Source organism: Bufo gargarizans, chromosome 2 (genome assembly GCF_014858855.1).
Source record: "Bufo gargarizans isolate SCDJY-AF-19 chromosome 2, ASM1485885v1, whole genome shotgun sequence".
NCBI lineage: Eukaryota > Metazoa > Chordata > Amphibia > Anura > Bufonidae > Bufo > Bufo gargarizans.
In genome coordinates, this window is record NC_058081.1 from 111,807,295 (window position 1) to 111,824,988 (window position 17,694).

General features: G+C 43.5%; 1 protein-coding gene across 2 annotated transcripts in view; it reads left to right on the plus strand.

Annotated features, from left to right (window-relative positions):
• LINS1 (lines homolog 1) overlaps positions 1-16,904 on the plus strand; it is a 60,439-nt gene extending 43,535 nt beyond the window's left edge. For both annotated transcript variants that reach the window (XM_044279412.1, XM_044279413.1), the window contains 2 exons: positions 10,764-10,947; positions 15,790-16,904. In XM_044279412.1, the coding sequence (XP_044135347.1) occupies positions 10,764-10,947; positions 15,790-16,546 (941 nt within the window). In that variant the 3' untranslated portion in view covers positions 16,547-16,904. The remainder of the gene's footprint in view (positions 1-10,763; positions 10,948-15,789) is intronic.
• Positions 16,905-17,694: the final 790 nt, after the last annotated feature.

A 17,694-nucleotide genomic window follows, 5' to 3' on the forward strand; every position in this document is an offset into this window, starting at 1 on the left:
GTAATGATAGTGTTTTATCCCAAATGACCATAAGCGCTTCACATCCCCAAAAGATGTGTTTTATGTCACCCATTACTTTTCACATCTCCAACAGGTTGCTGATACATCTGAAAGGAACTAGTCAGGGTTGAGAAGGGGGACCAACTGTCCTGAACTCCAAATCTGACGGACTTTGGTAATTCCCGCAGCTATAAATTTGAAAAAGAGATATCTGGTATTAGCAGTTTCACCATATGTAAGGTGATGTCAAATATATTCCATTAAACCAACTGTTTCTTTACCACAGTTTTTTTTTTTTTTTTTTTTTTTTTTTTTAAGCCATGTATCTAAACTTGCTTTCATTGGTGGCAAAGACTGAGTCAGTATTTATTTATTTATTTATTTATTTTTTATTTATTTTTTTAAATAAGGATTGCCAATAAATCGTCCTTTTTTAAGGGTGAAGGCCCAATAATATATTTTTCTATCTAAACCCATTGTGGTACATTATCCCCTTGTAACCAGCACCTTACTTGATCAAGTATTGCAGCATGGTAGTAACAAAGTAAATTAGGAAGGCCCAAACCGCCTTGCGCCTCTGATTTGTATAAAGTAGATGCAGCTACCCTAGGCTTTTCATTATTCCAAACAAAGGCATTCAATAATGACTGTAAGCCAGCAATGTATTTTTTGGGTATCACAATAGGGAGATTCCTAAAAAAAAAGTACAGTATTTTGGGCAAGAGCATCATTTTAGCAGTTGCTTCCCTTCCCACCCAAGATACCTCCACCTTAGAATAGGCTGCTATATCAGATTTGATTATCCTATTCAAAGGAACATAGTTGTGAGCAAACAATTCTGTAGAAGGGAATGCAAGTGTTATTCCCAGGTACGGCAAACCTTTATGTGACCACTTGAATGGATATTGGGATGTTAGCTGAGAAGCTAACCTGGGAGAAAGTCCCATATTTAACATGAGGGACTTGTTAGCATTAAGCTTATAATATGAGATGTCACTGAATTGCGAAAAAAGGTTCATAACTTCTGGAAGAAACTTCTGGGGATTGGTTAAAGCTATAATGACATCAGCGAATAACCCTATTCTGTGGTCTACCCCATTGATTTTAATGCCTGTAAACCCTTTTGAGGACCTGATAGCCTCAGCCAGAGGTTCCATGACCAATGTAAATATTAAAGGGGAAAGGGGACACCCTTGTCTTGTCCTGTTTGTAATATAGAATGAATCCGATAAATGACCAGAGGCCAGTACCTTTGCTGATGGGGTAGAATATGGCTTTTTGGGCCATGCCACTGATCCCAATTTTTTTTTATTCTTAGTACAGCTTCTAGGTATCCCCAATGTACTCTGTTAAACGCCTTTTCCGCATCAAGGGAAAGCAGCAGAGAAGGCGTTCGACAGGTCTCCACCCTCCCCACCAGGTCCAGAAATCTCCTTGTGCCATCTACTGATTGCCTACCCTTGACAAATCCCACTTGATCACCATGAATCAGTTTAGGAAGGATTTCTGCCAATCTAGTAGCCAATATCTTTGCATATAATTTCAAATCCGTGCTTAGAAGAGAAATCGGGCGAAAATTCTCAGTTTGTCCGGCGTCTTCCCCAGTTTAGGTAATGTAACTATCGTTGCTGAAAATAATTCTTCGGGGAAGGACCCAGAGTCACGAACCTAATTGAATAATCTGCAAAGGTATGGCACCAGATTGGGGGAGAATTGTTTAAAATAATCATTGGAGATTCCATCTGGACCCGGAGTTTTATTGGATTTGAGGGATTTAATGGCCGCAGTAATTTCTGCAGATGTAAACTCTGACAATAAGATTTCCAACTGAGATACATCAATTAGTGGGAGTTTCACAGAATTAAGGAACATTTCAATGGCTTTGGAATCAGGTTGGGATGTATTTTTGTCCTCCTTGAAATTATACAATTTGGAGTAAAACCCGGCTATGGAGTCCTATATAGAGATAATATATTATATATTGCCTAGATGCCAAAAGAGAGGTAGCCCTGTTATTATGGCCATAGTATGATGCTTTTAAGTCTTCTTAAAGCTAGCTCATACTTATGAAGCTGAAGAAGATGTAACCTGTGGTGCAAGTCCTTAAGTTCTTTTTCTCTTCCCTGTTCATAAGATTGTTTATTCATTTGGGTGAGCTGTATAATAGTCAGTAAGCTGCACACACTTGGCCTCCCGTTCTGATTTGTCCCGAGACTCTATACTAATATACAAACCGGATTCCCAAAAAGTTGGGACACTAAACAAATTGTGAATAAAAACTGAATGCAAAGATGTGGAGATGGCAAATGTCAATATTTTATTTGTAATAGAACGTAGATGACAGATCAAACGTTTAATCCGAGTAAATGTATCATTTTAAAGGAAAAATACATTGATTCAAATTTTCACGGTGTCTACAAATCCCAAAAAAGTTGGGACAGGTAGCAATAAGAGGCTGGAAAAAGTAAATTTGAGCATAACTAAGAGCTGGAAGACCAATTAACACTAATTAGGTCAATTGGGTATAAAAAGAGCTTCTCAGAGTGGCAGTGTCTCTCAGAAGCCAAGATGGGTAGAGCATCACCAATTCCCACAATGTTGCGCAGAAAGATAGTGGAGCAATATCAGAAAGGTGTTACCCAGCGAAAAATTGCAAAGACTTTGCATCTATCATCATCAACTGTGCATAACATCATCCGAAGATTCAGAGAATCTGGAACAATCTCTGTGCGTAAGGGTCAAGGCCGTAAAACCATACTGGATGCCCATGATCTCCGGGCCCTTAAACGACACTGCACCACAAACAGGAATGCTACTGTAAAGGAAATCACAGAATGGGCTCAGGAATACTTCCAGAAACCATTGTCAGTGAACACAATCCACCGTGCCATCCGCCATTGCCAGCTGATACTCTACAGTGCAAAGAAGAAGCCATTTCTAAGCAAGAGCCACAAGCTCAGGTGTTTTCACTGGGCCAGGAATCATTTAAAATGGAGTGTGGCAAAATGGAAGACTGTTCTGTGGTCAGACGAGTCACGATTCGAAGTTCTTTTTGGAAATCTGGGACGCCATGTCATCCGGACCAAAGAGGACAAGGACAACCCAAGTTGTTATCAACGCTCAGTTCAGAAGCCTGCATCTCTGATGGTATGGGGTTGCATGAGTGCATGTGGCATGGGCAGCTTGCATGTCTGGAAAGGCAGCATCAATGCAGAAAAATATATTCAGGTTCTTGAACAACATATGCTCCCATCCAGACGTCATCTCTTTCAGGGAAGACCCTGCATTTTTCAACAAGATAATGCCAGACCACATTCTGCATTAATCACAACATCATGGCTGCGTAGGAGAAAGATCCGGGTACTGAAATGGCCAGTCTGCAGTCCAGATCTTTCACCTATAGAGAACATTTGGCGCATCATAAAGAGGAAGGTGCAACAAAGAAGGCCCATGACGATTGAACAGTTAGAGGCCTGTATTAGACAAGAATGGGAGAGCATTCCTATTTCTAAACTTGAGAAACCTGGTCTCCTCGGTCCCCAGACGTCTGAGTGTTGTAAGAAGAAGGAGAGATGCCACACAGTGGTGAAAATGGCCTTGTCCCAACTTTTTGGGGATTTGTTGACACCATGAAATTCTGATTCAACATATTTTTCCCTTTTAAAATGGTACATTTTCTCAGTTTAAACTTTTTGTTCCGTGATTTATGTTCTATTCTGAATAAAATATTAGAAGTTGGCACCTCCACATCATTGCATTCAGTTTTTATTCACGATTTGCATAGTGTCCCAACTTTTTTGGAATCCGGTTTGTAATAACCACGAATAGAAGCTTTATGAGCACACCAAATCAGCGCAATGCCCGTATGTTCCCGATCATTAAGAGTAGTACAGTTCAAGAGCCGTTTTGGACTGGGGTAGGTATTTGGAAGAATGTAAAATCCTTCCATTAATTCTCCAAGGTATGGTGGGAGGAGAGTCATACTGCTCAGAGATCGTAACTGAGATAGGTCACATAGAATGGTTGGACCATGCCCCTATCGTGCAGGATGTCACCCTTCAATAGGTGTTATAGTCTGTCAGGAAGAGATCTATTCTAGAATAGGTTTTATGCGCAGAGGAGAAGAAAACTATAATCCCTTTCGGTGGAGTGTTTCAACCTCCATACGTCTAATAATCCTTTTTGCATTAGGCAGAATACCTTAGAGGGTGGGTTGCTTTAGTTCAGGCCACATAAGCGATTTGAAATCCCCCATGTAAAGGGACCCCTTCCTGACCGTCCCCACCCTCGCGGAAAAGTCGCTTGAAAAATCTAAGTTGATTCTTATTGGGCACATATACAGCTACTAGAGTGTATTGCGTATCTACCCCTTCATCTGTGTGAGAATCTATTAGCTTGAATGCTATAGTATTGCTAAAGAGACTCCCCTCCTCCCCCCCCCCCCCCCCCCTTGTCTGCAGTTGCTGAGATTATAACCGGAAACCACTTCTGTTTTGAGTCTGAAGGTCGCCTGCAAGCAAATGTCTCTTGTACACAAAGAATGTCAGATTTAGTTTTAATGGCCTCCCGCCATAATTGAGATCTTTTGAATGGGCTATTTAAGCCTTTAGCATAATTGAAGTAAACTTAAGTACCATTGTAATGTACCAGTAAGACTGCTAGTTGGCGACTTTCACGTTTTCTGTCTCCAAGCATTTTTAAGTTGCAGTGAAGCATTTTCTCCGGCTACAAAACAAAGAATAAAAACAACAAATACACAAACATTAAGCTGTAGGTCAAAAAACATGTGTCCCATCTCAAGGAACACCTAATGCCTAGATCAGATGGAAAGTGGCATTACTAGGAGGGGAGATGCAAAAAGTCCCAGATTCGACCAAACAGGCCTGAGACAATGAAGGATTATTCCCTGAGGAAAAAGAACAAAGAGAGAAGCTTATTTTCTCTCGATTAAGTTCAGTCATTTGGAGAATTCCTTTGCCTGCCTGTGGTCCATTCTTCTTCCAAGAGCATAGGAGAGGCAGTTTTTGGCGGAGTCGCAGATCCACGAGGTGCAGATAAGTTCTATTTAGAGATCAATTGTAGAGCTTCTAATGGAGTGGATACCACCAGCTTGCCTCATTCTGTGGATATCAACCATTTAGCTGTAAAGCCCCATCTTTATGGAATTCTGTGTTCTCTCAGGATTTTCATAGCTTTGTGGAACTCCCAACATCTACTAAGAGTAGCTGCGGACAAGTCTGTGTAAAGAGACGGGGCGAAATCTTTCTGGCACTACCAGACTATTGTGTGCAGCAGCCATTAGGTTTTCTTTAATATGGAAGAAAGTAATGCGCGCTATTACATCCCTAGAGATGTCTGCTCACAATCTTTTAGGTTTCTGTATTCTATGAGCCCTATCAATGAAGAGCTCGGTTGGAGATGCAATAGGTAACAGAACTATAAAAGTCTGTCAAGAATTCATGCACCTGGTCAGGTTTTCACCTCTTCAGGAATCCTATATTGTTGCGACGAGACCTATCTCCCAGGTCTATCACTTTTGCACGGAGGGTCGCCAACTCATCTTTTTTTCATTGGTGGTTTCCACCCGCTTGTTATGAGCTTTAGCAAATTCAGACATTTTATTCTCTAAATGGGTTGCGCGATTTCCCACTTCTGAAATTTCCTTCTGCAAAGGTGTTAACATAATACGAAAGTCTGCTTGTAAAGAGGACCTAAAGTCATTCATTAGCGCTTTAAGGAGCGATTCTGTAACGGGTCTATCTGTGCCAGTGTTGTTAATATTAGAATAATGCTGTGGGTACATTGCGGTTGAACATTCCCCATATCTGTGATCCAGTGGCACTGCTTGTACTAGGGGCTGAAGGGCCAGAGCTGAGCTAAAACGCGGCTCACTCATGCTGTGCTGGCCATGCCCCCTGAGCATGCGATCTTTAGATTGATTCTCCTATAGACTGCTGTAAATTTTGGGCATTTGCAGTCGAAGGGCTCGTGCACTCGAGTGTGTGTGCCCCATGCCTGTATTGCGCTCAGCAAACATCCCATTGACGTGAATGGGTCCGCAATCCGTAAGATAGAGTGGTGCAGAGGCATGGATCAGAAGCGCTACAAAGTGCTTCCAAAGGATTTCGGTCTGTGACTGCACCGCAAAAAATTATTTTTGCAGTGCGGAACGTATCTTGCGGATCACAGGCCCATTGAAGTGAATGGGTCCACATCTGCAAACTGACTGCACAATGCCAGTACCTGTGCATTGTGGACCACTATTTGTGGTGCAGCACTCTTGGGGAAAGCTACCTCAGATGGCGTGGCTACAAAAAACCATGGCATCTGAGGATTAAAGGGGTTCTCCGGGAATTAAGAAAATGCAAAAAATAATTTTATTATAAATATATTCCCAAATACCTTTCAGTAGTTATAATGGCTTGTTTAGTCTCTTGAGCAATCATTAGGGGAAAAAAATGGCCGCCGAACTATTAATACACTCAAAACTGGTCCTAATCACACAGGAGTTACTTCAGAGCTAAAGAGCTGCCTCGTCCTCCTCTCTGCTCTGCTTGTCAGGAATTATGATCCTGAATACAGATGGTAAGATCTTCAGCTGAATCTCTGTAGAAATGGAGATCATGCAGAGACATGAATTACAGAGACGAGGGTAGGGATATGGATAATGAGCAGCAGCACTTGTATGCAGTCTCCATTACCACAGCCTGTCCTGTCCGTCATCTCTGTACTTCATGTCTCCTCATGAACGCCATTCCTACAGAGATTCAGCTGAAGATCTTATCTGTATTCAGGATCATAGTCCCTGACAAGCAGAGCGGAGGCTGGGGCAGCTCTTTAGCAAAGTGTTGTGAAGTAACTTGTCCTCCTGTGTGATTAGGACAGGTTTTGTGTTTACTAATAGGAGGGTGGCCATTTTATTACTTTTAATTAGAGATGAGCGATTTTCATGTTATGAAATTAGTTTGCGCTTCGTTTGGTGGTAAAAGCAGAATTGCGTTATGGATTCCATTACCACGGACCATAATGCAATTCTATGACTAAATGTATAACGGAATGGCTTTAGAGGCATTCCGTTATAATAGAAGTCTATGGCTTGCATAACAGATCTGTCTCGTTTCCGTTATGCAGGAGCACCGTTACAGTACTGTATGGAGCCGGCGCTCCGTACAGTATTAAAATGTATTGGCTCCGATGAGCCAAAGTTATTGCTTCGCAAAGTCTTATGAGATTTCGCGTAATAACTTTATTAATTAATTTTGTACTGTAAAAAAAAAAAATTCCCGGTACCACATAGCTCCTGCTCTGTACAGTATTGGAACTAAGTTTTATGCAAATCGACTTTGGATGTTTCATCCGAAGTCTATTTGCTCATCCTTAATTTATAAGGAAAAAGATGCAATATCGCTGAGACAGAGGTTTCACCACAAGGTGGCACCAGTTTTACAACCCAGTGCAGCAGTGAAGCTGTACTTTCACTTGGGCTTTGTTCACATCACTGTTCAGCCTTTCCGTTCTCCTGCTCAGTTTAGAAGCAGGAGAACAGAAAGGACGGAGAAGACTCGTAACCTGAGCCGAACGGAACCATAGACTATAATGGGGTCCGTTAGGTTTCCGCTCAGAGGAAGATTTTTGAAGCGGAGACAAGTCCTGCATGCACAACTTTTTTGTCTCCGCTCCAAAATCATCTTCTGAGCGAAAACCTAACCGACCCCATTATAGTCTATGGGGTCCTTTATGATCCATTCGGCTCAGTTATGCGCCGAATCCGTCCTTTCCGTTCTCCTGCTCCTAAACTGAGCAGGGGAACGGAAAGGCTGACCGGCGATGTTAACGAAGCCATAGACTGCCGTTTCTTTTGTAGGGTTTTTGGGCAGTTGATTACTATGACATGTTAAGGTGCCCATACACCTTCAGTAGCTGAACACTTGCTCGGCTGACGGCTATCTCTCCTAAATCCCACATACACGCTTGACTCTGCTCAATATATTTGGGGATAGAGATATCAGAAAGCAGCTACCAGTCTTCTCTGTTGGCTTATCTCTCAAAACAACCTGAAGGCCCCTTAACACTGCCAGAGCGTCAGACAGATAATCACCAACATGTGTTTAAAGGAACGCTTGTTAGAGGTCATCTGCTTGTGTAAAGGTGCCAGAGATGAACAAGTGAAACGGTTGTTCATCGCGTAATAGTATTGCTCGTGCGATCACCGAAACGGCACTCTACTGCCGGGAAACAATGATTCCGTATGGGGATGAGTGATGGCATTAGCTATCATTCGTCCCCATACTGTGGAGGAGATTGCTGCATGTAAATGTAGCTTTCTCCTCCACTGAGGAGCAGGGGTGATTGCTGGGAAGGAACTCTTCCTTCCTAACAGTCATCTGCTGTATCCAGTAGTTTAAAGGGGTTCTATACCTTTTTCTTACTTATGATCTATCCTTATCAGTATCTGGTGGCGGTCTGACACATGGGACCCCCGGCGATCAGCTATTTGAGCGGGCTGAGGTGCTCTCAGTAGTGTTGCGACCTTTTCACTGCTTCCTGCAGGCCAGTGACATCACAACTATGTCACATGGCCTGGGCGCAGTTCATTGAAGTGAATGGGGCTGAGCTATACCCAGGTCAGTGAAAGTTGCAATTGAGTTTTTCTTGTGTCAGTAATAAGACTGGATGGGATTTTGTGAACATTTAAAGCTACGTATCTGATCAGGACATGGAGAGCAGCTTCAGTTAAGGTGGCAGTACACCTTCAATATCTGTCCTTCCGGCATACACATGTACACTTGTGGAGAATAAGCTGCTCCCTTGAGACCCAAAATAAAATCGGCATGTTGAAATTTAACATGACTTTTCATTCCCTGCCCAAACATCACGAGTCAGGGGAGAGTCGGTATACCTCTGTACACCTAAAATCAGCAGGTTAAACAGACCTTTACATCCTGGTATTGTTTAGTAGCGTCACCAGGTTACCCACCTTGGGAGGGATATGTATACATTGATTTAAAGGGAACCTGTCACCGGGATTTTGTGTATAGAGCTGAGGACATGGGCTGCTAGATGGCCGCTAGCACTTCCGCAATACCCAGTCCCCATAGCTCTGTGTGCTTTTATTGTGTAAAAAAACTGATTTGATACATATGCAAATTAACCTGAGATGAGTCCTGTCCCTGACTCATCTCACATACAGGACTCATCTCAGGTTAATTTGCATATGTATCAAATCAGTTTTTTTTACACAATAAAAGCACACAGAGCTATGGGGACTGGGTATTGCGGATGTGCTAGCGGCCATCTAGCAATCCGTGTCCTCAGCTCTATACACAAAGTCCCAGTGACAGGTTCCCTTTAACCGCTCCAGGACCGCCGTACGCAGGATTGCGTCCTGCCAGCGGCCCTGCTCTTCTGGGTGGACGCATATACGCGTCCTCCCGCGAGAGCCGAGATTTCCTGTGAACGCACGCAGGCGCGCGCACTCACAGGAACGGAAGGTAAGAGAGTGGATCTCCAGCCTGCCAGCGGCGATCGTTCGCTGGCAGGCTGGAGATGTTTTTTTTTTTTTAACCCCTAACAGGTATATTAGACGCTGTTTTGATAACGGCGTCTAATATACCTGCTACCTGGTCCTCTGGTGGTCCCTTTTGTTTGGATCGACCACCAGAGGACACAGGTAGCTCAGTGAAGTAACATAAAACACTACACTACACCCCCCCCCCCCCCCCCCGTCACTTATTAACCCTTTATGAACCACTGATCACCCCATACAGACTCCCTGATCACCCCCCTGTCATTGATCATCCCCCTGTCAGGCTCCGTTCAGACGTCCGTATGATTTTTACGGATCCACGGATATAGGGATCGGATCCGCAAAACACATACGGACGTCTGAATGGAGCTTTACAGGGGGGTGATCAATGACAAGGGGGTGATCACCCATATAGACTTCCTGATCACCCCCCTGTCATTGATCACCCCCCTGTAAGGCTCCATTCAGACGTCCGTATGTGTTTTGCGGATCCGATCCATGTATCCGTGGATCCGTAAAAATCATACGGACGTCTGAACGGAGCCTTACCCAGGTAAACATTTAGAAGTGCAGGCCTGGCCTGCCACTAAAGTTGGCCATTCACATTAAAGGGCTATTCCAGTATTTTCATATTGATAGCCTATCCTCAAGAAAGGTCATCAATATGAGATCGGCGGGAGTGCGGCCACTGATCAGCGGTTTTAAAAAGATGTGCCCTGGCCTCCTCATAGCTTGCTAACCTACGATAGCGGCTGTCCTTAATATGGCAGCTCAGCACATTCAATTAAATGGGACAGAGCTGCACCTAGGCCATGTGACTGAGGAACGTGACATCACATGGCCTAGGAAGAGGCCTAAGTACTTGTGGAATTATGTGGCATATTTGTACATCTGATTGGCAGGGGTGCCAGGACTCCCACCTATCAGGTATTGATGACCTATCCTTAGTATAGGTTATCAAAATCCCGGAGAACCCTTTTTAATCTTTGTCAGCTGAACCTGCAGATGTTGGTGGGGCCTGCTGAGTCTCCTTTGACAGCAGATGTCAGGATTTCAAAACTTCTGATTCTTCTTTGGGGTATCGGTGCCTGGTAGCAGGTTGAGTATGCATGTGTACAGGGGTTCTGAAAAGATGGCATGAGCATTGGGATGACGGCTTATGTATATAACCAGCATAACACTTGAAGCGAAGTCTGTATTTGAAGGTAATGAACGTGTTTTGTATTTTTGTCTCTAGAGTATACAGAATTTTCAGAAACCTCCATGTACATGGCTCTCTTGTTGACTTTCCTAAAACAACATCTTGGATGGAAGGAACCAGAGCACTTCTGTGAATGGGTGTCCCTCACCTTTATAGAGCAGGATGATGACATGTTGGAGGTAGCAAAGAGTTTGCTTCAGATGTACCTACACAATCCAAGGTGTGCAGCTTTGTGTGTCACTAAGGCCTGGTGCGCATGGCCGTCTTGTGATTTTACTATGTTGTACAATGCCATAATCTGTAACCTGCTGAGTGCCCATACTGTACCTCTGAGTGCCTTACATTTTATCTGGAGTCGCACAGGGATTTATTTTCTAATGCACAGACTATTTCATGGATGGCCCCACGTGCCTGCAGACTAGTAGGGACTATGTGTGCCGCTGCGCAATTGGTAAAGGGGTTATCCAATGGCTGAACAAAGCAAGAGTTTTTGTAGACCTTTTGATACGTCGTAGATCTGAAATTTTTGGATTGGTGGTAGTCTGAGTGCCACTGATTGCTAGAATGAGGAGCGATGAGCACGCAATTTTCGGGCTCTTCTCACCACAGAGGACAGAATCCTGATGGGCCCATAGACTTTCTATTAACTGCGTCTTGCTCCCTCTCCCGCAGCGAGGAGAGGCCGCTCCTCTACTCTTTCTAAGCAATCTGTTAGGCTCTTGGCGCTTAGACCCCATTTGATCAAAACTATTGCTATGTCTCAAAATCAAAAGTTTGACTAAAACTTACTGACCCTTTTTAAAGTAATGGTCATTTAAACTTTTTATAAAAAATGCATATAGACAGTAATGTTACGTTTTGCAGTATACTTTTATTAGGGAATTTTGTGTTATTTTATTAAAATCTAATGAGTGTTGCGAAGTAGAATCTGCCCTCGACATTATACTGAAAACGGATACAGAGGCAAGCATCTTCTCTGCATCAGCCGCTGCCTCCCTACATTTATATAAAACCGGGGTAGGTAGTCTCCGGCATCCCAGCTGCTGTGGAACTACAAATCCCATCATGAATACTTGCTCTGCTGTTCTCGGAACTCCCATATAAATGAATGGAGCATGCTGGGAATTGTAGTTTCACAACAGCTGGAGTGCCAAAGGCTGCCGACCCCTGATTTATAATCTATTGTAGGAAGCAAATTGATGATTTTCACTAAAGCTGGCCATACACAAACCTGTAAAATCGTAGAATGAGGATGCAGAGTTCAGCCGAAACACGTGTGTGTGTGTGTGTGTGTGTGTGTGTGTGTGTGTGTGTGTCCCCCAACTCTCCCGTCATGATGTCAGAGACCAGGATCGGATGAAATGAGTGTTTTTGGCTGATCCTCTGGTTCTCCAGTAAGATAAGCCACTGCCAGAAGTGTCTGATGGCAGCTTTCTCTCCATATAATACATAGACCTGTTTGGCCGAACGTGTATGTGGAACATGGAGAGATGTCAGCTGAACGAACTTTCAGTTGGCCGCTATTGGATGCTGCCAGCACTGATTGCTGCAGTCCCACTCCCCTCTCACTTACCAGGGACGTACTGGAAAACAGAGGGGCTGCAGTGATTCGCTCAGTATAGGTACAGTATACACATACTGTCAGCACCATGCTCCTCTATCTTCCCAGTGCTTACTAACCAGGGTCACGATGTAAAAATATGAGCGTGGGGTGCCAGCAGCAGTTCCAATAGGCAGAGAGTACGCAGAAGAACATCTACCGGGACGGTTCGTGAACGCGATCAAATGTTCGCGAACTGCAAGTTTGCGGCGGGTCCCATTCATTTTAATGGCAGGCGAACCTGAAAATCCTTCAGCTCATATTTGCAGCTAAGAAATAATTACTAGAAGTGCACATAGTCCTACAACATGGACAGTGACATACAAGATGTATTATTCAAATTTGCGATCTCCATTATTTTTTTTCAATGCAAAATATCGGCAATATAATTTTCGCATATGCTCCTGCGCAAATGCACTATACAGTACCCAAATGCACTATAAAGAAAGTATATTGGTATAGAACACCCCGCATCAATCAGTTATATTTTTTTGGGGGGGGGACTGGTATATCACACCAGTAGAAGTTATTTCTTCCAAGAACGCTTGTCCCTCTATATACCTGCAGAACCGCACAATACAAATGCACCATAATATACTTTCTAACATAGAAAGTATATTATCACATTGTACAAGGAAGGCAATCCATTACAATATACATAAAGGTAAAACGTAACCTTTAATAATTTTACTATGAGGGTCCATTCACATGTCCGTGTTTTGTGGATCCACAAAACACTTACGGACACCAGCATTGTGCATTCCGCAATCTGTGGACTGCACATCGCCGGCACTATGATAGAAAATGCCTAATCTTGTCTTCTTCTCCTCGTTCTTCTTCTCCTCGTTCTTCTTCTCCTCGTTCGGAAACGGAAGCACGGATGCTTCCCTCAAAATGTTAAAGGGGTTCTGCACTTTGTTTTAACTGATCTATCCTCTGATTGGCGGGGGTCCGACACTCAGGACCCCCGCGATCAGCTGTTTGAGAAGGCAGCGGCGCGGCCTTCTCACTGTTTACCGCTGGCCGAGTGACGTCACAACTAGTATCAACTAGTGTGGGCGAGGCTAAGCTCCATTCAAGTTTACAGAGCTTAGCCCCGCCCACGCTAGTTGATACTAGTCGTGACGTCACTGGACCTGCGGTAAACTGTGAGAAGGCTGCTGCGCAGCTGATTTTCTTAAATCTTCATGCTCTCATCTTGGGAGGACATTTTGGGGTTGTGGTACCAATTACCAGCTTTCCATAGTGTTATGGACTCGGGTTACAATTATTTCAACATACATTGGTCATCCTCGAACCAGTTAATATTGTAACTTGGGATCACTGTTATTAACATAATTACACATTTTTTATTAAATAAGTTGAAATGACAATTACACTTTAAAACTGTTGTGAGTGCCCCAAAATAAATTGTACTTGCCTCACTTTTGCTTACAGCAACTGATTGGCTGCAGCAGTCACATGCAGGTTGCTTGTAATTAAGTCTTACTGAAGTACGCATGCGCAAGCATTCTCTTCCTCTTAGACATGCTAGTCCCACCTACATTATATCTGAGCATGCGCTGAAGTGCTCTTAACACAAGGCACGTCAGCCCTGCCACTTGGAGCACCACAGTACTTCTTTTTTTTTTTTTTTTCTTTTACTTTTGATACAACTCTTTCTTAATGTTTAGGTCATTGAGCAATCTTGCAAGCTATACAGGCTTGTGTTGTATCAGCCCAGTTACATATTTTATTTGACCTAGTAATTTGATGACCCATTACATTTGTTTGACCTTGTGTGTCACTATGTCATTATTCTGGGTGTGTATATATTTTGCTTGGGCTACTTTCACACTAGTGTTTTTTGTCATGGATCTGCAAAAAAACGCTTCCGTTACAATAATGCAACCATCTGCATCCGTCACAAACGGATCCGGTTGTATTATGTCTTCTATAGCCATGACTGATCCGTCATGAACACCATTGAAATTTGTGTCAGAGAAAACGGATCCATCCCCATTGACTTGCATTGTGTGTCAGGACGGATCCTTCTTACTTTGCACCACATGGCGGACAGAAACGCTGCCTGGTGTTCGCCTCCAGAGCGGAATGGAGGCAAACGGATGCATTCGGAGCGTATCTTTTTCCAGTAAGAATGCACTAGGGCAAAACTGATCTGTTTTGGACTGCTTGTGAGAGCCTATGATGGATCTCAGAAACGGAAAGCCAAAACGCTATTGTGAAAGTAGCCTTACTGCTATGTATATATGGTTGAAAAAGGCTCATATGTAGCCGAAACCTCACTGATCCGAATGGATTAATGTCCTTTTCTGCTTGGTAATCCAGGACGTGCGCTGCCTAAACAAATAGTCTAAACAAAGACTGGATCACCACCAGAAAGAAGAGACAACCTTTCCAGCTGTCCTTATAAAGTTTTTAAATGTATTTATTTTATTTTCCCATGTTGGATGACTCATTATGTGTAAACACATGGACTGCACATCCTCATGCTATGCATTCATCTATTGCAGCTAAGCACATTTTGTAAAAATGTTCATGAGGTTCTTAAAGGGGTTGTCCTTCCAGTACATATTGATGATCTATCCTTAAAGGGGTTATCCGAGACTCCGAGACTAAAAATGTCCCCCATATGCCCGGGCCCCTCACACTAAATATGCTTACCTGGCTCCCCACTCTGCTCCTGGTCACCGCACCGCCGCTTCTCCTAGTGCACGGATGAATCCATCCGGTGTTGGGGAGGGCCCCCCCGACACTGGATGTTTTCATCCGCACATGGGGAGAAGCGGTGGCGCGGGAAGCCAGGTAAGTAGAATGAGTGTAAAGGGCACAGGCATACGGGGGACAATTTTTAGTCTAGGATAACCCCTTTAAGGATAGGTCAGCAATATCTTATCGTGGGGTCCGACTTCTGGCACCACCACTGATCAGCTGTTTGAAGAGGAGGTGGCACTCGTACAAGCGCCACTTCCTCTTCAAGATTACACTGTGCGTCGTTTCAGAGGCGCAGTGTAATTACAAGTGCTTGTTCTGCTCACTTGACTGGGGCAGGTACTTGTATTTATACTGCGCCGCTGCTGCAAGAGAGACAGCACACAGTGTAATCTGGAAGAGGACGCAGCGCTGGTTTGAGCAGAACCCCACCAATCATATATTGATTACTTATCCTAAGGATAGGTCATCAGTTTATATTGACTGCACAACCCCTTTAATGTATATTGATCAGAATGTAGAAGCCCACTTTATGGTGACCTTTCAACTGTGTCCCTACACTAAACACAGTATACACTACACATACTGTAATATGTTTCTGGTTGTATGTGTGGCTTTATTTATTTTTCCTTTTTGCGGCTTTATATGTTGGATTAAAGGGTTGTTGCAGCAATAACGTTTAACTTTTGCATGCCTCCTTGACCTTCTGTGCATGACAAGCATGTTGTTGTTTTTGTATTCTTGTTTTAGACCGTGCACTGCGACTAGTGATGATGAAGATATTCTAAAATTGCCATCACATCAGTGCGGGATGAACCCCCATTGTATCTTCCTGTTTCTGCTAAAGAATTTGTTGTTTGATGCATCAGTCCTGCTGGACTTCCTGATCTCCTCCGAGACCTGCTTTCTGGAGTACTTTGTCAGGTACTTGAAGCTTCTAAAGGAAGACTGGCCTCAGTTCTGCTCAACCTGCACCTTTCTTGACAAGTTGGCCTCTCTCCAATTACCTACTGTGGCCAGTGACTCTGTCCATCCTCTGCAGACAGTGGGCTTGTCACGTGCACAAGAATCTTCTGTGGCCGGTCCAAAAATTGGTACGCCATCGCCATGTTTTCACCAGTCTGAAAGCTCATCCTCTTTAGGTGCTCTTCAACGCCTTGTAGAATATGACAGCTCTGAAGATTCAGAATCAGAAGCGTCAGGCAGCGAGCCATGTCCAGTCATGGCACACTGTGCAGGCGGTGACAGCTCAGATATAGATAAACACATGAAGAAGCTGGGGCTGACTGCAATGCGTCTGAGACTCCATACTACATCGGCAAGTAAGCAAACTTCTACGTACCAGGCTTTGGGCATCCAGCACAAATCTGCACAGTGTCTGCTCGAGCTTCAGGGAGCCATTAACAGACTCCATAGAAAGAAGCTGTTTCCATACAACCCATCTGCTTTACTGAAGCTGCTCACCCATGTGTGTGCACTAAGCAAAGATCAAAGCACTGAAATGTAACTAAAGCAATGGAAATGCATGTAATTTGGATCCATTTTCCATGCACATTCGCTAAAAGTTTTTGGAATTTTTTTTATTTTTTTTTCCAAACGGAAAACTGACCCATATTACATGCATGTAAACTAGAGATCGTTACACGGACTATAAATCAGGAACACTCCTTCCTACACCAGATCATTGACGCGTGTCAACATGCCACCAGTCACCGGGCAAAAGAGCAAATGCTCGTCAGGTGATCAGATCTTTCATTGTTTGTCCACTAACCTGAAGCCACCTCTGACCCTGAAAACAAATAAATTGGTGAAAATTGTAGCCAGATATTTATGATGTAATAAATTCAGTCATTTTGTGGACAATCCATCATTTTTTTTTTTTAGGGATGAGTGAACTTCATATTTTGAAATTCGTTTTCTTTTCATGTTGTGGTATAATGTGAATTGCATTATGGATTCCACGGACCATAACGCAATTCTATGACGGAATGGCTTTAGAGGCATTCAGTTATAATAGAAGTCTATGGCCTGCATAACGGATCTGTCTGGTTTCCGTTATGCTGGAGTCACCCATCCCTAGTCATTTTCTTCAGAGTAGTTGGTAAAATACTGCACATTCATCTTGCACTGACTTCCTCATTATGAAAGAAACCTCTGTCCACATTGTCAAGGTCAGAGAATAATTTCCAGGCAAAGAAGGGTCATGATGTAAATTTGGTTAGAACTAACCTAAAGTAGTTGCTCTGTAGGTGCTACAACCTGTCACTGAGGCGTCTCTCATGCAGTCACACTGATTCTGTTAGCAGGCCAGAACCAAAAGTCCATTGATTGGTATAATTCCTATTTAAAGAAGCACTCCGGTGTTTTATAGCAATGGTATATCAGCGGTGTGTTTCATCTCCTCCTTTCATTATTTTGTTCAGCCTCTCTTGTAGCTTCCACGTGGTCAGAGTGAAGTCATGTAACCAATTTCACAGGCTGCAAGTCCCATTACACAGACCTGAGGTTGGTCTACCACGATGTGTCTGTCTTCCGCTAAACTACGAGGGTACGTTCACATCAGTGTTCAAAATCTGACAGGCTGTTCCGGCAGAGTTCACCATATCCAGAATGGCCAGAGAATGCTGGAAGCCGCCAGATCCCCATTGACTATAA